This window comes from Chrysemys picta, chromosome 2, assembly GCF_011386835.1.
Source record: "Chrysemys picta bellii isolate R12L10 chromosome 2, ASM1138683v2, whole genome shotgun sequence".
Lineage (NCBI taxonomy): Eukaryota > Metazoa > Chordata > Testudines > Emydidae > Chrysemys > Chrysemys picta.
The window spans coordinates 231,072,515-231,092,137 of NC_088792.1; the positions used below are offsets into that span (position 1 = coordinate 231,072,515).

Here is a 19,623-nt window from a genome sequence, read left to right on the forward strand (position 1 = left end):
CCAGAATAGCACCATTTTGGGAAAGGGAGTGTAAGCCTCATTAGCCAAAATAAATGAGAAGTGCCCTAAAAAATGTAAGTAGGGGAGAGAATCTCAACCCCCATCCCTGTTCCAGTTTTGCACAACTGGTACTTTTACCAGTCCTAGGACTGTAATATCAGGGATGCTGCCGATCAGGATTGAACTGGCCTGGCAAAGTGAGGTGCCTGCCCCAGCCAGTGCTATCATGCTCAGGCCTATCATATTTTCTTCAAATATATTACACAAAACAGTAGTAGCAGGCTCCCTCAGAGGTGTTAGAAAATTATAGAAGTAGAGAGATACTTAAAGTACTTCTATATTTCATATAATTTCTGGATGTGATAACAAACCTCACACAGATTTATGTGTCTTTCAGAGTCACTGTATAGTCTGTAAATCTGAGTGCTATCACCACCATATTTAAGTCCTATATTGTTCAGTCACTTGAAAGGGTTTTGTAGACTAAAATTTTTCTTCCAACAAATATGAGAGTTCAGAATAATTAATAACCAATACCCCCAAGAGGCACTGTGTGTCAGTAGGTTCCTGAAGCTCAGTGGCATCTGGGTCATTTCCTACAAGTGAGAGTATGTAGTGAATTCTCAAAGAAAAATGGTGTCTATTCTCAGATTCATGTGAAAAGTTGACCTCCTGTCCCTCTTTAACAAACAACAGCAACAAAAACTTTAGGAGCAAAGGAAATTCCCCGCCCCACCCCCACATGGCACACACCAGGGTTAAGGCTGACACCACCCTATGTTCTGCCACTTTTGCAAGGTTTTATGGACAGGGCAGAGAGAGAGCAGAGATCAGAAGAACTGCACTCTTCTACACCACATCAGGCGTTTCAGCTGTAACTTTCACTGTACTATTTCCTTTTCAACACTATATAAACGTACATATAGCAAATCAGATAGAGCACATTAATGTGTTTCATGTTTAAATATATATTTTAATGTTACAGCTATTGCAATGATCTTACTTCAGTAGTCTTTGCTGGACTTCATCCCATGCACCGGTGCGGCTTTCATCCATGTACATGCGGAAAAGAATGCGCAACCCACAGGCCAGGCTACTAGTCTCCTGTTTCAAAAGATTAGGCTTTGATTTGCCTTTAAAACCTGGAGAAATGTAAGGAATACATTTAAATTTGTTACTTTCATCTTGAACTTTCCCTTTGTACTTCTATCTTTTAAAAATGCTTGTTTGCCAGTACGCGGCCACTACAAATTACCCATTTATTTAGATCTTGCAGCAGGTAGCGCCATAGGGCAGTGCTGTTGTTTGGGGTCTCTGTCTACTACCATAATCATTTGCCAGCTGTTCGCGGCAGGCAGCAGGTACGGAGAGGGAGTGGGAGGAGTTGATTTGCGGGGCCCGCCAGCAGGCAGGAGACGCTGGGGGGGAAACTGATTGGGGGGCTGCCGCTGGGTGCTCAGCACCCACGGAGTTGGCGCCTATGTTGCTCTTGTTATAAAAAAAACAAACAAAACTAAACTATCACACATTTTTATTTTATCTTTTTCCTTTTCTGAAAGGAAAGTTTCTTTTAAAAGAAAAGAAATGTCAGATATTTAAGTAACCAACCAGAAAAAAATCTCCATTGAGCTCTAAGACGAATATACATATAGCTAAGGCTAATTCTCTAGGCGGGTGGCTCCCTAAGGTGATATAGCAAGGGAATCAGCTCAAAACACTCAACTGATTCGGTTCAAAACACAGTAACATTGTTTTCTCAAATATTTTTCTAAATGGAGGTGACCCACCTGCTTTCCAGAGAGCAGTTCTTTGTTCATTGTTTGAATTAAAAGCTTTAGCAAATCTGTGAGATTCCAGCAAACAGTCCAGCAGTTTGAAAAGCTGTTGCGATGTTAGAAAACGATACATTCCTTGATCTTGTGTGTCCACATGAACATCGAAGTCTACTGCATCTCTCTTTAAAAAACAAACTTAGAACAGTCAGACTCAGAACAGTACTGTTGGTCATGGCAGTGAAGCTTTGCGATATCAGTCATTAACAACCAATTATGCCAACTCAAGGGCAAAAGACTGTTGAAATTTGATTGTTCTATAATTTCTCTTTTAAAGACAGACACTATGAATTATGCCCCTTACCTTATTTCTAGCCATACACACACTTAAACTTAGATCTGGATAGAACAAACAAACAAGTAACAACACATACGAGGTAAGGAAATTTCATCACACACTAGTAATATCTAAATTTAAGCCTCCACAAAGTGGTCTGCCTCTGTGGGGGGAAGGCTGAATTAATGTAAGGTTTAACAAACACTTTGGTTGCTTTGTTGGAAATTATGTAATTGTTCTAAGAAACTATTAGTTGACTGAAGTCGCAAGAGTTTATGGAACTTAATCTACCAGTGAAAATCTTCCCAAAAGGCTAACACCAACCACTCAAACTTACTTGTGCTGCTGCTAGATTCTCTGCATCTTCTTTTTTACTGGTTGCTGGGAAGAACACAATGTTGTCGATAGTCTGAATAAGCTCCAGTTGTACAACACATTTGATTAACAGAGCAGCAAACAACTTCTGTTCTGGAAATTCTTTAAAAAAATAGAAAAAAATAAATCAGCAACATTACTTATTCTAGCAACTTTAACAGTTACTCAGGCAAAAAAGTAAAGTACAATTTAAATTTGTAAGTAAGTTATTTTAGTGAAGACTTTCAGGATAGACCTATACTTAAAAGAATGTAATTGCATGGATAGTTAAAACCAAGCCTGAAATGTAAAAATTCATCCACTGATTTATCACCACACACACAAAAGTTTGTCAATATATTTTATAATGGGGAAGGGTTTTTTCCCCATCTTTTCAAACCTCTAAAATTGTTGAAGGGTTTTAGTTCAGTTTATAGGAGGCAGGTGTCCATCACCACAAAACTACCAACTAAGTTCTGGCAGTATTGGCAGAATAGCCAGAACTCAACAGGCAAAGTGATTGTCACTTATAAAAATGGACCCTTTCAGACTAGCATTAAGATACATTTGCCTTCTCTATACTGGAAAATACTCGCAAGTTAAATAGGGTGATTAGTCACTAATACGTCAAGCATCTAGACATACATTTGCAACCAAGGTTCTAGAGGCATGCTTTGTAACATTTGTTAGCTCTCCTCTGGACAGGAATGAAAAAGTTTTGTTCTCAGCTACTGTTAGCTTAAAAAAAATTAAATTCAAGGAAAGAAAGATTAAGTTACTAATCTATAATCCTTTTATAAGGAGTCAAATACTGTGTTTAAGAAATCTTGCTTTAAGTTACAAATTTACTAGCAACCTAAAGCAAGATTTTTAAACGCAGGGTGAAATCCTGGCCCCATGGAAGCCAATGGGAGTTTTGCCATTGACTTCCAAGGAGCCAAAATTTCACCCAAGGTGTTTTTCTCCTTATAAAACTGTTGAATTCTTGCCCTCACCACAGAGAATTAAAAATCATATATCCATTAAATAATATCTTCAACACAGCGTATCTCAATCTTTTTGTGCTGGCGACCCCCTTTGGACTTAAAAAAAAAATTGTGACCCCCCCCCATGCTAAAACTTCAAAAAATTGTGACCCCTTACCTTAAATATCAATAAGTAAATTATGAATAAGAAACTAATATTTCAAACCTATGCAAATATGTAGAGTGATTAAAAATTAATCATGATTAATCGCACTGTTAAACAATAGAATATCATTTAAATATGGTTAATGTTTTCTACATTTTCAAATATATTGATTTCAATTACAACACAGAATACAAAGTGTACAGTGCTCACTTTATATTTATTTTTATTACAAATATTTGCAATGTAGTATATTTCAATTCACCTAATACAAGTACTGTAGTGCAATCTCTTTATAATGAAAGTTGAACTTACAAATGTAGAATTATGTAAAAAAAATAACTGCATTCAAAAATAAAATAATGCAAAATTTTAGAACCTATGAGTCCACTCTGTCCCATTTCAGCCAATCGGTCAGACAAACAAGTATGATTACAATTTGCAGGAGATAATGCTGCCTATGTCTTGTTTACAATGTCACCTGAAAGTGAGAACAGGCATTCACATGGCACTGTTGTAGCCAGCATCGCAAGATATTTATGTGCCCGATGCGCTAAAAATTCATATGTCCCTTCATGCTTCAACCACCATTCCAGAGCACATGCATCCACGCTGATGACGGGTTCTGTTTGATAACGATCCAAAGCAGAGCGGACCAACACATGTTCATTTTCATCATCTGAGTCAGATGCCACCAGCAGAAGGCTGATTTTCTTTTTTGGTGGTTCAGGTTCTGTAGTTTCCGCATCGGAGTGTTGCTCTTTTAAGACATCTGAAAGCGTGCTGTATGCCCCGTCCCTCTCAGATTTTGGAAGGCACTTCAGATTCTTAAACCTTGGGTCGAGTGCTATAGCTATCCTTAGAAATCTCACATTAGTACCTTCTTTGTGTTTTGTCAAATCTGCTGTGAAAGTGTTCTTAAAACAAACACGTGCTGGATCATCATCCGAGACTGCTATAACATGAAATATATGGCAGAATGTGGATAAAACAGAACAGGCGACATACAATTCTCCCCCAAGGAGTTCAGTCACAAATTTAATTAATGCTTTTTTCCTTTAATGCGCATCATCAGCATGGAAACATGTCCTCTGGAATGGTAGCCGAAGCATGGAGGAGCATATGAATGTTTAGCATATCTGGCATGTAAATACCTTGCAACACCGGCTACAAAAGTGGCATGCGAATGCCTGTTCTCACTTTCAGGTGACATTGTAAATAAGAAGCAGTCAGCAGTACCTCCAGTAAATGTAAACAAACTTGTTTGTCTTAGCAATTGGCTGAACAAGAAGTAAGACTGAGTGGACTCTAAAGTTTTACCATTGTTTTCTTGTTGAGTGCAGTTATGTAACAAAAAAAAAAATCTACATTTGTAAGTTACACTTTCTCAATAAAGAGATTGCCCTAGAGTACTTGTATGAGGTGAATTGGAAAATACTGTTTCTTTTGTTTATCCTTTTTACAGTGCAAATATTTGTAATAAAAATAATAATATAAAGTGAGCACTGTACACTTTTCATTCTGTGTTGTAATAGAAATCAATATATTTGAAAATGTAGAGAAACATCCAAATATATTTAATAAATTTCAATTCATATTCTATTGTTTAACAGTGCGATTAATCGCAATAATGTTTTTTAATCGCAGTTAATTTTTTTTATTTAATTGAATGAGTTACCTGCGATTAACCGACAGCCCTAATATAGAGTAATTTGTTATTGTTATTCTTTGCAGCTAGCAAATATGTATGTGTGCTTTTCAGCGAGATCTTCTTGTGCAATGGATAAATGTTTAAAGAGAGCTCAAGTAAGTACTTTGCAGAATGAAGGAGTGAAGAAAGCAAAGTGCAGAAAATATGATTGCAGCTATTTAATGTGCAGTTTTACAGCAATCAAAAAATAAACCTCATTGTGTTGTGTGTAGTGAAGTGCTAAGTGCTGAAAGCAGGAAACCTTTGAAATTAAGTCAGCATTTGGAAAGTAAACATCTAAAGTTAAAGAACAAGCCTCCTAAGTTCGTTAAAGAGAAAATGGAACAACTTGAATAGCCAGCAACCACTGATGCCGAACACAGGGAATGTCAGTAAGAATGCTCTTGAAGCTTCATATCTCATGTCACTTTGTATTGCCCAAACATGTAAGGAACATACAATAGCTGAGAATCTCATACTTCCTGTGGCATTAGACATGGTTACAAGCATGCTCAGCCATGAAGAGGCAAATAAACAAAGCTATTCCTTTATGAAATGATACAGTTTCGAGGCATATTAATGAAATGGCTGATGACATTCATGAGCAGTTGAAAGAAAAGTTAAAATGGAGTGAATTCTTAGCTGCTCAGTTTCATGAATCAACAGATGTTCCAGGATCAGCACAGTTCTTAGCTTTCCTTCGATACAATTCAGATGCTACTGTTGAGGAAAACACACTCTTCTGTAAAGTGCTGCCTAGCCACATGACTGGTGAATATCTATTTAACATTTTTGCTGAAGCTACCAAATTATTTTGAAATCGATTGGAAAAAATGTATTGTTATATGCAGTGACGGTACCAAAGCAATGACTAGCAAGAACAGTGGGCTTGTTGCAAGATTAAGAACAATTATGCTGCATGCAATTTGGACGCATTGCTTCTTACATTGGCAAGCACTTGCTGTGAAAGGAAAGCCTTCTGAGTTGCATTACTTGATGAGTCTGTAAAAGTTGTGATTTTCATAAAAAAGCCTATTTCTATCAGCTTGCCTGTTTGTGATGAAATGGGTGCACTTCATAAAAGTCTTCTTTTGCACAATGAAATGAGGTAGCTCTTAAGGGGAAAAGTGTTAAGCAGACTTTCTGAATTGCAAACTGAAGTACTTATGATCCCACAGGATCAAGGGTCTCCTTTTGCTAAATCGTTCTGGGATCATTCATGGTTTCTTCAATTGGCTTACTCAGACATCTTCAATCATCTCAATGAGTTAAACATGAGTTTTCAAGGACAGCACAAAACCATAATTGTGTTGGGAGACAAAGCAAGAGCCTTTGAAAAGAAGCTTGGAGCCTGGTCTGCTCGGCTTCAGAGTGGAAACTTCGAGTCATTTCCTCTGTGTTGCAAATTCATTAAATCAATTGCTGATGAAAAGAGTGTGGACATAAAACAATTAAAAAACATTATGATTGAACATACACTTGAACTTAAAAAGAAGCTCCAGGACTACTTCCCACCTGACGACGAAGAACACGGCAAGAGGTGGATAATTAATCTGTTCAACAAAAGAGAAGTCGAGTCTGCCGAACTTGCAGGAAGCCTCCAAGATAAACTGATCTAGTTTTCATCTGACAAAAAGCTTCAGTGTTCATTTCTTTCAGAAGATGTTTGCATGTTTTGAATGGCTTAGAAGCATGAGTATCCCAAACTTGTAACTGAAACTTTGAAAGTTTTAATCCCGTGTACAACACCACATTTATGTACATTGGGATTCTCATCAATGGTTTCTTCAATTCAACGCAACATAAAAAAATTTGCTGGTACAAAGCAAGCACAAGTGTCTCATTCCAGGACTTTGTAAGACTCTTAATTTGTAAAAAGTGAACTTATAGTTCGTTTCTGTGTAAAAATATACTGTGATTTGGCACACAAATGTTTTTTCGTACCTTTATACTTGTGACCCTCCTAAACCCATCCTGAGACATCCCCATCCCTCCCCCCCAGTTGAGAAACACTACTTTAACAAATACAAAATCCTCTGTTCTCAAGCATTCCTCTTTTTATTTAAAGAAAGACTTACTTGCTGTAGGTCTGGTTTTGCTGATCTCTTCACTTGCTGTGGACCCCACAATGGGCTGAATTTGGTGTCGATCTGAAGATCTTGGCTGGACAGTATCATGAATATCTACAGATTTCTGTGATATTGTATCCTGAAAATAAAATAAACAGTCGGTACATCAAATAAACTGAACAGAAGCTCACCAATGGGTCAACTTTCAATAAAATGTAACTGTAATTTACTGACAATAATTTTGAGGAGTTTTCTATTTCATTATTGTGATTATTTAAAAAATATAATATGCACTATAGCAGTTTTTTGGGAGAAGACCAATTCAAGTAATAAGGTTCACCAAGACAAGGATTGACAACTTCTCAAATACGTGCATGTAGAGCAAAGTAATATAATCAAATAACTAAGATAAAATATGTAATTATATATTGAAATCAAGAGAATACTTTGCACTTACAATCATTTTTTACCATTTTCAAATACTTCACTGGACCATGTACTAGCATGTTAAGTAAAAGCTTAATTCACGTTTCACTGGATTAACTAAAATATATTAACTGTAGTATAATTCTGAAATCTGGCATTGCTCTATACCTTCCTTCCAAGTGCTTTATTTACAAATTCTTAGCCCCACCCAGCGAAGCATCATTCTCCAATATATAAATGGGTGAAAAAGAGGCATAGAGATGTAAGTGGCAGATCTTGGAATGCTTCACATAGCAAGAGTAAGCGAGCAGTATAATTGAACTTTAATCTTTATTTGCTTCAAGTCCCCTGAAGTCATGAATGATCACCTCATGATGTGTGGTGGGTATAAATCACAGAAGTCTACTGCAGCAAGATGTTGGCTTGGCAGATGGAAGTATCAAGTAAATGCCCTATTAAATATTATTATTATTAATATTGTTATTTGATAGCTAGCTGCTTCAGCAGATTTCTGTGATATGTATATCAGGAATACTAAAAAAACAGGGGAGTCACAAGACAAGAGCTGACAAGATAAGATCTATGACTTGGGATGACCTGAAAGAAAAGCGGCTACATTATATGAATAGCTTCCTTATTCTTGCTGGGTTGAGTATTCTGCATACTAAATTGAAGAATTTTATTTTATTTTTTCACTATTTGTTGGTCACCATTAAGACTACTCCCTGCCTTTCATTTTTAAGTACTCTTGGGAAGAGATAGAAATATAAAATTATGTAATTTAATATAGAAATAAGAATATTCTATCATTAACTGCTGAAGTAGTTTATATAGATGTGTGATTATTATTTCTTTCAATAAGCAAATATTTCCAGTGTCTATTGTCCAGTAAATGCAATTTGAGACTATGACGATTTAAATCTAAGTATACGACACTTACAAACAATTACAGCATACCAATAATAGTAACCAGGATTGGGTATTCATCAAACAGTAGACAACTCCTCTCCTCATTTTATATGAATGCATGTTTGATTTTATACTATTGTGTATAATACCCAGCACTGTTGCACTCAAAACACTTAAGGAACAATCTCAAGACAAGAGGGCCATTCAGATGCAAAATAAAGGGAGGCAAAGTACTCTACTGGTTATGGAGGAATGGGAGTCAGAACTTCTGGATTTCATTTCCAGTTTTTGCTGATGCCTCGCTCACTGCACGAAACTGAGCAAGTCACAACTACTGTCTCTCAGATTATGCATCTGAAAACGTGTATAATACTTCCTACCTACCTCACAGGAAAACTGTGAAACAGCTTTATTTTAAAACGTTGAGTAAACTTAACTGCTGATTGATCATGAAAATCCACAAACCCCAGCAAACCATACCACAGGATCGAAGGCTACGTCCTCACTGAAAAAGGTACATTTTTTACATTGAGATACCTAACTTGACATAAATACACATTTTTTTTTTTGCAATGAAGACAAAGCCTGAGACTCTGGGCTTTTTATAAAACATCACTGTGATGCTACTTTAATTTAAAAGGACAACAGCAGCTTTTTAGTTTATTCAAATGATCAAGGACTATCCTGTGCAATATTCAATTATTTACATATTGTATAACTTTCAGCTTTATTTCTAATGATTTCAAATGGAAGTTCAAAAATACTGCCATCATCTACCATTTTATATAGTGCTTTTCACTTTCAAAGCACTTCACGCACATTAGGATGTGGCAAGTACATCTAATAACACTGAATGAGAGTATTGGCTAGAGGTCGAATACAACCAGAAATGAAACAGTTCACATTTGTGTTTTGCTATAACTAGACCCCTGAAGAGAAATGGAGGAAGTTCACATCTTAGTGTTACTGTTCTGGACCTTGATCCTGCAATGGCATCCAGATAGATGGACCTTTTCACCCATGCAGAGACTTAGGCCCCCCCATGTCCTAGGAAGATTTACCCAAGTGCTTAATTTAAAAAGCATGAGCTGTTCCATTGAAATAAATGGGACTCAAGCCCTTAGTCACATAAGTATGCAAATCCAAAGAAACAACAGCATGTCAGTTTACACCATCAAGGCTTAGAGACTAGATGGGCTACAAACTTTATTTTTAAATGAAAGTTTATATTCTTATTATGAAACACAATCTGTGAGAAACCCCCCAAAAAATCACTGAAGTGCAACGATTTTCTGTGATTATGCACTATGGATTTTATTGTGCTAGCCTAGCTAAAAAGATAAATGCACTCTTATTTAAATTAAATCAAAACAATGTTATCGTCCAAGGAGCCTGGCCACCACTATCTATGGGCGTTATCAGGAATGTGCACATGTACTGGAATATAGCTTACCTACTTCTGCACAACACAATGTATGAGCACTGCATAAACAGACTGAAAAAACACTATTTCTTGGCAACGGAATGTGTTTTTTTGAAGTACATTATCTAGAAAAGCATTTCCAACCAAACCACATCAAAATTTGGATCTAAACTAAGCACATTTTACTTGTTTCATACAACAATGTATATTCAAGGGAAACCCACGAGAGCTTTAAAAAAAAAAATTAAAACTCATTTTTATAAAACATACCAGCTGTTTCTCTCTCAAAGCAGATGGAGATACAGGGCCAGCCTCTCCACCTGTCGGTCGCCAAGTCAACAGCCTTGAAAACACAAAGAGCACACACTCAGCTTTGAAACACAAATCACACATTTAGATACTTACATATAAGACACACATTCGTATGCAATGGGTGCCCTGTGTCTAGTATTGTTAGAAATGAAATTGATAAAAGGCATAAAAAATGGAGGCAAAAATATACTCTGTTAATAGATACTTCCAGAAATCTATAATTTAAATACTGTTTTTGAAATATAGTTTGTTTCAGTTATGAGCAAGAAATAAAAATAAAAAATGTTTACTTCACACTTTTCCAACTATAACTACTTTAGTTCTTAGCTTTAAAAACAAAACAAAACAAAAAACAACCTCTGGTGTTATTTGTAAACTTTATAACTGATACAGAGCAGAAGCGACAGTAATACTTTGTACTTCCTTAACTTCCACCTTAAGATGTCAAATCACTTTGCAAACACTAAAGAATATTCTTGTGAGTTATTTGTATTACAGCAGTGCCTGGATTTCCTAACTGAGATCAGGGCCCCACTGTGCCAGGTGTTGTACATGCACATTGTAAGGTCTTCAGAGAGCATTACTACCTAACTAGACAAGACAGATAAAGGGTCGAAGAAGCAATGCGTCCAAATTGCATGCAGCATAATTGTTCTTAATCTTGCAACAAGCCCACTGTTCTTGCTAGTCATTGCTTTGGTACCGTCACTGCATATAACAATACATTTTTTATTTAATAGAATTGGAACTGAAGTCCAGAGAGATTAAATGACTTGACAAGACAAGAACGGACAAGAATTCTATGGAAGAGCTTGGAATTGAACCCAGATCTCAAAAGTCCCAGTCACAAAAGTCTTCAGGCAACACAAAGCAGGCACAAAGTTGTCACAAAGGAGTAGCTGGGAACTCTTCTGGGATAGAGGTGGCTAAAGCCAATGTAGTTGGTTTTATGCTACCCAGTCATCATCACTACCTGTGAAAGGAGGTGGGAAAGAGTGGGCCCAGAGCATGCTGCACTCTAACAATTCTCACTGGCATAATGGCCCTAGGGAGCTATTAAGTGCCTGCAGAATTTAAACTGTTCTAATTTTTGACAGGAGCCCGTTCCCAGCTCCTGGCCAGTACCAGGATAAGAGGAGGGTCAATTTTGCCTCTATCAATCTCAGCTATGCCAAACTCTGCTTTGGCACACCTGAGGGTATGGCTTCATCTTAAATAAAATTATAAATTGTACAGATTATATTATTTCTTCTGATTTGTAACAAAGACGACTTCCATCCAGGCCTCCAGAATCTGATGCCTGTGACATACTCAAAAGTGTGTGCACATGCCTGGTGGGGCTCATTGCAGGATTTTTCTACTGTCACCATGTTGCATAAGTACAGGAGCAAAGGTAGGGCAATGATTTCTGCAAAAGCAATTGAGATACTGAAGAATTAATAACCCAATGAATTTGAAAGCATGCCAGGACACCCATTTTACCTGGCTACCCACATGATTCTTCACAAAAGTGATAAGTAATTATTTTAGTTATCTAAGCAAAGAGCTTCTCAAAGAAAGACAAGTAGTATCATTTCAGGATTGTTTAATCACTTTTGAAAACAAAAAGTACATCTACACTTGGAGCTAGCGGTGGGATTCCCAGCTTGAGTAGACCGTCTCTCACTAGCTCTCATTGAGCTAGCATACAAAAAGAGTAATGTAGCATTGGCACCGGCAAGCGGCAACATGGGCTAGCCACCACACATCCATCTCCACAGAGTCTGGGTGGGTTTGTACTCAGATTGGCTAGCCTGTGCCACTGCTTGCAACTGCCCATGTTACAGTGGCTACATACTATTTTTAGCATAGTAGCTCGATGAGAGCTAGCGAGAGTATGTCTAGCCTAGCTGGGAATATCACACCCAGCTCCAAATACAGACATAGTCAAAGAGAGCCTGTCAAACACTGGCAGATTCCAGTACCATGTATGAAGACTCACCTATTAAATAACTTTTGAAGCAATCACAATGTTTCTCATACTTAGAGGGATATAAAATACAATACATAAAAACAGGTTTACTGAGTTGCCAATATTAAAAATAGTGTGAGGTAAAGTGCTGGCTGGTTCAAAGGTTACTGACAGAATAGTCTTGGGGTACGTTTCCACTGAATCCAAGACATAACTGCAGCTTGGGTAGGCATACCCTCCCTAGCTCTAATCCAGCTAACATGGCTAAAACTAGCAGTGAAGTTACAGCAGCACAGCTTCAGTGCCGACTAGCAACATGACAATGTACCCAGAAGGCCTGGCTGGGCTTCTTCACTGCTAGTTTTAGCTGAGCTAGCAAGATTAAAGGTACCTATCTGAGTTGCAATCACACCTTCATTTGCATTTTAGTCATATTCTTATTTTTAAGGCATTGGGTCAAATGCAGTCAGTTTGTATGCTGGAAGGCACCTAGAGTTAATACTGAAGTCATTACACCTGGAATAAATGCTAATTTATTAACTAACCACTTCCACGCTATTAGCAATAAAGCCCTTGCCCTTGATGCAACCATATATACCTCTGTGCTCTTTGCTTCTGCCTGCACTTCAACAAACAGTATCGGAACAAGGAGAAAGGAAGAAAGAGTATGTGAAGTTTCAGAGTAACAGCCGTGTTAGTCTGTATCCGCAAAAAGAAGAACAGGAGTACTTGTGGCACCTTAGAGACTAACAAATTTATTAGAGCATAAGCTTTCGTGGACTACAGCCCACTTCTTCGGCTGTAGTCCACGAAAGCTTATGCTCTAATAAATTTGTTAGTCTCTAAGGTGCCACAAGTACTCCTGTTCTTCTTTTTGCAGAGTATGTGAAGTTACTCAGAGCAGGGAGGGGCTGTTTTCCTCATCCCCAGGCACTGGAGCAACATCCAGAACAAGCTGTGTTGTCAGGGCTGCACTGTAGAATAGAAAGAGGAGAGAGCTGAGGCTCTTTGTACAGGCTCTTTGCTGTGAGGGCAGGAAAAGCCCCAGCCCAAAGAGGAGAGATAGGACAGAAAAATATGACCTGCATGAAGAGGAGACTGCAGGTCACAAGAGAGCTATAGCAAAAAGGCCCCGCTCCCATTGGAAGAGGAAGGAAGCCACAGGCATGGAGGGAGAAAAATAAGATAGCTTAAGGGCATAGAAACAGCAGAAAAACAGGATGAAAACAAGGAGCCTGCAAAGAGAAGTTAATTTTTGAGGGAAATGGAGTCAGTATTTCCACTAACCCTTCTAGAAAGTCTTAAATTTTGCTGAGAAGACATGGCTAAAATGAAGAGGTCATTTTGAGCAGTTTCGTGTTGCATCAGGGTTGTCAGTAACAGTGATGGGTACCAAGTAAATGTCCTCATATGCCCTGGAAGATGAGGCAGATGACATACTGATCAGAAGACTGTATGTAAAAATACCGATAAAACAGATGATGTTTCACTGGGAAGGCTGCGCATCTCCACAGAATATAAATGGGAACACAGGAATGCTTGTGATAATACAAAAATTTCAACCTATAAAGCTCAAGAAGAAATACAAAATGAAAACCTGAGGAAACTCTGACAGAAGACAGACAGGAAAAAGAGAACGGAAACATATGGAAACTGTGGTAGAAAAATCACAACATTCGTGGAAAATGTGTCCAGCCAGAAAAGCAAAATATCATAAATGTCACCAAAAGGGAAACTGAAGCATTATGCAGGTCTTAAAAGCAGATGCTTAGGCTAGGTCTACACTACGGGGGAGGGGGTCGACCTAAGATACGCAACTTCAGCTACGCGAATAGCGTAGCTGAAGTTGTGTATTTTAGGTCGACTTACCTGGCTGTGAGGACGGCGGCGAATCGACCGCTGCCGCTCCCCCGTCGACTCCGCTTCCGCCTCTCGCTGTGGTGGCGTTCCGGAGTCGACGGCAGAGCGATCGGGATTGATTTTATTGCGTCTACCCTAGATGCGATAAATCGATCCCCGATAGATCAATCGCTACCCGCCGATCCGGCGGGTAGTGAAGACATGCCCTGAGTAGACAATGCAAAAGAACCAGCATAAGAGGTCCACAACAGAAATTGTTATGGAGCAGCCAATGTCTGATTGTATGAATCCACAGAACAGTGAAGGAGCTTAGTACTTTGGTGAAAATGAAGACTTAACGCATTCTGCTAGCACAAGTTCATATTAAAACTGTACATGGTAGCTGACACAATGGGTTAGTGTGTTTGGCTTTTCACATCTGGAGACAGAGGTTCAAATGTCACTCTCGGTCACACCAACAAAAGAAACAGTGGTGGTTTCGTTCCAGCCACATCACTTCTTCACCACACAATCTGATGCTTTGATAGCATGTGAAATTTATTATTGGTTTAGCTCAAAGAGTTGTATTATTAAATTAAAACCTGAAACATCTGGGAACTGGCTGCCTTTCTGTGGATTTTGTGTTGCTATTGGGTGGCGTGTTGAAGAGGTTTCTAGCCGCTAAAGACAGGGCAGGGTGAGATATTTGTGAGGTGAAAGTCCCCCCTCACTGCAATTCCCTCTGCACTTCAGCCTGAATGCCGCATGCATCCCAGCTCCCCCACTATCAGTTCCTGATCCCTCCACTGGGCCAGGTAACATCAGGAAGACAAACCTGGGAAAGGAGAAAATGGTATTGAGCCAGCAGTCATGTGCAGGCCCAGCAGTGTTGTTACATGAGTCAGGACAGAGACAGTGAGACTTCAGAATGGGCAGGGAGTTGCACACTCTGGCTTCATCTACAGTACACCCCACTGGTGGCGGTGTGTAATGTATGTTTAGCTATTTGCCAGCGTGAAAAGCTCACTATGTTCACATTGTGGTGTGTGGCTACAAGTGTCAGTGAAAGGCTCCGGAAGCAGGGACACTGTGGGGAAAGGGTTCAGCAGCTCCTCACTGCTAGGACCATTTGTTGTGGTGAGGAAGAACTGGCAGAGTCTTTCCCCACTGTTGGCGTCTTTCACTGAGGTAGGAAAGGCTCCAGCAGTGGGAAACTACACTGCTTAATGGTGAAGGCATGGCTTGGGCAAGTAGGGAGTCGTGCAGGGCATGTACTCAAGTACATACCCACACCCTTCAGGCATTTCTTTACTCTAGTCGCCTAAACTGTGCCTCACCATCTCCACTGCTATTTATATCTCTGCTGAGGTGTTACACAGATATGGACACTACACACTGCCGAAAAAAGCCTACAGTATAGACGCATCTTCTGGGAGGGATTTGGGGTTGGGAGGTGTTGGAGGAGTTTAGTCTCAGATAACAGTAACAGCGATTTTCTATTTTTTCACACCCCATAAGCATGCATGGCATATTGTAGCTGAAGTGGCAAGACCCTTCTCCAAGAAGCTTACAGGCAGAGTTAAGATATAACACAACAAGGAAAGACAATTAAATGTATGAGGGTTGTGAAAGGTTAAAGGCCACAAAAGTGAATGACCAAGAGATTAATGCGTCACACTAAGAACATCTTGTTAATTCCTTTTGGGCCCCCTTCCCTTTATTATTATTATTATTTTGCTTTTTAAGTAAACAGATTAAAATTGGGCAAGTGTGAAGATGATGAACCAACTATTTGGCTTCCCTGACAAATTAAGAAGCTTACTCTAATACACTTCAATTAGCATATTTTATGGCAAAACTCCTGTTACATTATTTCACGTGTACTTAAAAAATTGAAAGGCCTACTGATCAATAAATAAGACAAAGAGAAGAAGCGAATAAAACCAGGAGATACAATTCTTCCTCAGTGAAGCTGTAATTTTAAAAATTTGATTAGACCTCAATAATTCCTGTTAAAAAACCTCCCATATTATATTTCAAAGGTGTTGTGTTTTTTTTTTTTTTTTTAAACACAGTTGATTAACATTTACAATATATATAAAAAGTACACTGAATACCCTTGTTATTCTGAATCAATTTGCTGTTCTAAAAGACCATTTATTTTTAGTCTTCTGTTGACAAATAAGCAACAAAAATATTAAAAACATTAAATATAATATCACAACTTTTTGGTCACCCATAGAAAATGAAATTGATTTCAAACCATGGAGCCCTTATCCAAATTATCTTCTAAAAAGAATAGCCAATACAAATTTTACAATAAAAAGAGGAATTTTCTTACGCATGGGGGATTGTGGTTTTGAAGATATCCAGCATGCAGTTGCACGTTTTATCCCAGATTTCTAGGGTAAACTTTTCACCATTTAGAATGACGACATTCTCCAAACAGTTGGTACCAGATCGTGCTAGCTGTTCATTGTCTGGAATAGAAAATAGTGCATTTGTTTGTTTGTACCCAATAGGGTAAAATGTTAGCATTGTTTAAAACAACTTGGTACAGTCTTACCTTGCTGCACACACCAGTACAGCTGTGCAAATATATCATCCAAGAGGACATCACTAAGTACTTCTAAATACTGGGTGAATACATCACATATTGCATAAAGTGCATGATTGCAAGTAGTTGTCATCCATTCAGCTTTCTAGGAGAAAAAATAATAGCGAGGTGTGTACTACTATAAAGTTTCTAATGTATCTTATTAAGAATGCGTGAAAGTCTTATTTTAACTTGTAGGCAATTCCTGTTCATCTGTGGGGGAGCTATTGGGTACTTGTTCCATCTGCACCTCTTTCCTAATTTCTATTTTTAATCCCTACTGCTATCCCTAAACTAAATTGCAACTACTATCCACAACAACATGTAATGCTGTATGGATTTGTCAGATAGGGTGGTCTAAAATCAGTCTCTCCACTTTTACCCTGCTTATTGTGAGGTTAAGAACATCAGCTTCACTAACCCATTGATAGCATAAAGGAAGAAAGCATGAAAACCTGATCCCAAGGAGAAATTAAGTAATGTAAATGTGAAGAGTACCTGATATAAGAAATGTAGCATACAGTAACTCCCTTTCTTTTTGCTACTATTTGAAAACAATGTAAAGGCTATGTAAATCATTAATGGATGCTAATATAAATTTAGTCTCACTAAATTTAGCTAACTTTTCTACATCTTAATATATTTGACAAAGAAAAAGAAAATCTGGCCTTTCACAAATCAACTCTACATATTTTCCAAAAGTAGTTGATATCTTGACCATATTTATAACCTATTATATCTGTTACCTTAGGATAAAAAGTATATGGCACAGCTGAAATGTATGAAATAAGCAATTGCTAAATTACCAGAACCAAGATGATCTTTCTTTAATGCTTTTAAAAGCAAGTGGCACCCCCCACCACCTCAGAGGTGTGGGGGAGGGTATTGTCTGGGCCTCCAGGGAGAAGAGGGCTCTTTGGTTTCTTTTAGGATCTTTCCATTTTATCCTGCTCATGGGAGCTCAGCTTTCTCATGGATTTGAAAGGTGGGATTACTGCTGGGGGCAGCATCCTAGCTGACTGGCTGCTTTGAGGGTTGCACTGGAAGCCCATTGGTTCCCATGTTCCAAAGGAGAGGGCACCCCACACTCCTAGCCCAGAACAACAGCTCCCACACCTGGGGCTTGGGGAGGACATCCTTGAAACTGCTGCGGAAGTTGCACGAGTTGCCTTTTTAAATTGGGGAAGACATTTTATTCTCACTGCCAGAATGGCCAGCAGAGGAAGAGTTTTTTGCCTTCCCTACAGCAGCTCAGGGACCTAGTGGGTAAGTTAGAAGTTGCAACTTGGCAAGTGTCCAGTGCAGGTACTCATTCGATAGGGAGTCTGGTTCCCTGATAACAGGAATTGGGAGCTAGAGAAAGGTTTCCCCTGATGAAACTAGGAATGGGATAGGAGCTCCTGAAGTCTGGTATGAAGAGGTGTCAACCTCTTTTTCTTCAGCCCCTTATAACCTTCATATGCATGCCGTGCAGTGAGATCCCAGAAATGGGCTGGAAACATGCGACAGGTACCCTCCACCAGGTGAGCAGATTATGAAGAAGGATTACTTGCACTGAACAGGTTACTGACAGATAGTTCCCAGATGACATCAATTAATAAATTTGCGGCCTAGTTCAACCATATCCCCTGTGTCTGATCTTTCTTCCTGCAATTACCAATTCCTAAACTATTCTTCCAACATGCAAAATAAGGATCTATTATAACCTAGTACATGGAATTATAATCCCTCACTATACAGATGTGGTTTACAATACAAATAAGAAGAAAGATCCTGAGTATGTTCAACAGAACAGTAATACAATTAATTAAGGTAGTCCTAGCAACAAGTGAAACATTCTGATTCACAAGACATACGGGTGTGGCTTTATGCATGAGGAACATTTTTCCCCCTAGCTGTGAATCTTATGAAAATCTCTCCCCCTCAAACTCTGCCCCCCGCTTTTTTTTTTTTTTTACCTCTGTCTGCTGTTCTGGCAGTTTCATGTTGTCAAATATCCTGAAGACAATCCTAAACAAATCCTGCCACCAGTGTTTTTCATAAGTATGGCCATATGTTTTCATTATTTCAAACATTACCGTTAAGCCCCTGCAATTAAAAAACCACACAAGTATGAGGAACCATAAAAAGAAACACTATATGCCACAGATGTCACACTGCTACACTAATAATAATAATATTCCAAACCTACATGAAACACATTCTATACATTGTTTTTATTTTAAAAAATGAGTGGTAAAGTCAACAGGTTAAAAAAATATATTTTTAGAAATTGAAGTGGCACCTGGAAAACAAAGCAAGCATTCATGAGCACTTCAAACTGAATAGGATTTTTAAGTTTAATTTCAAGGGATAGAAAACTGAGGACACAAATTTCACTGAATAAACTCTTTATAATTTTTTGTAACTTGTCAGAATTTACAGTAAAATATTATGAATGGAGGTACCCACAAGGTAAATCAGTGTATAATTTGTTTTAAAAAGTGAGCTTTTCCAAATGCTACCTGAAGCTAGGAAATATTCAAGGTGACTTGTAAAAGGAAAAAATTGGGTTGTGCCCTTTTTGATTTTCTGTGAAGAACAGACAAGATTCTACTTATTTTTTTAATTGAGAAATTCAGGTCTCATCTCCCCCCCCCAGGAAGACTAAGGATGCCTAGAGAACTGGGAATATTGTGACATGAGACACCATGCATCTGAAATCTAATTGAGAGAGAAAGTTATTTTTATTAAGATTTTTTAAAACTTTTCTAATAACACATTTAATGTAAAAATATTCCAGAAACAGTTAAGAAGAAAGTATCTAGTAAAGATTCA

At 38.3% G+C, this 19,623-nt stretch overlaps 1 protein-coding gene across 3 annotated transcripts in view; it reads right to left on the reverse strand.

Annotated features, from left to right (window-relative positions):
- ARFGEF1 (ADP ribosylation factor guanine nucleotide exchange factor 1) overlaps nucleotides 1-19,623 on the reverse strand; it is a 170,890-nt gene that overhangs the window by 2,558 nt on the left and 148,709 nt on the right. For all 3 annotated transcript variants that reach the window (XR_010598896.1, XM_005311372.5, XM_065585718.1), the window contains 8 exons: nucleotides 18,765-18,894; nucleotides 16,777-16,912; nucleotides 16,552-16,690; nucleotides 10,379-10,451; nucleotides 7,360-7,489; nucleotides 2,447-2,586; nucleotides 1,788-1,956; nucleotides 1,004-1,142 (listed from right to left, as the gene is read on the reverse strand). Coding sequence is in view for 2 of the 3 variants with exons in the window: in XM_005311372.5 (XP_005311429.1) it covers nucleotides 1,004-1,142; nucleotides 1,788-1,956; nucleotides 2,447-2,586; nucleotides 7,360-7,489; nucleotides 10,379-10,451; nucleotides 16,552-16,690; nucleotides 16,777-16,912; nucleotides 18,765-18,894 (1,056 nt within the window). In the remaining variant the exon portion in view is untranslated. The remainder of the gene's footprint in view (nucleotides 1-1,003; nucleotides 1,143-1,787; nucleotides 1,957-2,446; nucleotides 2,587-7,359; nucleotides 7,490-10,378; nucleotides 10,452-16,551; nucleotides 16,691-16,776; nucleotides 16,913-18,764; nucleotides 18,895-19,623) is intronic.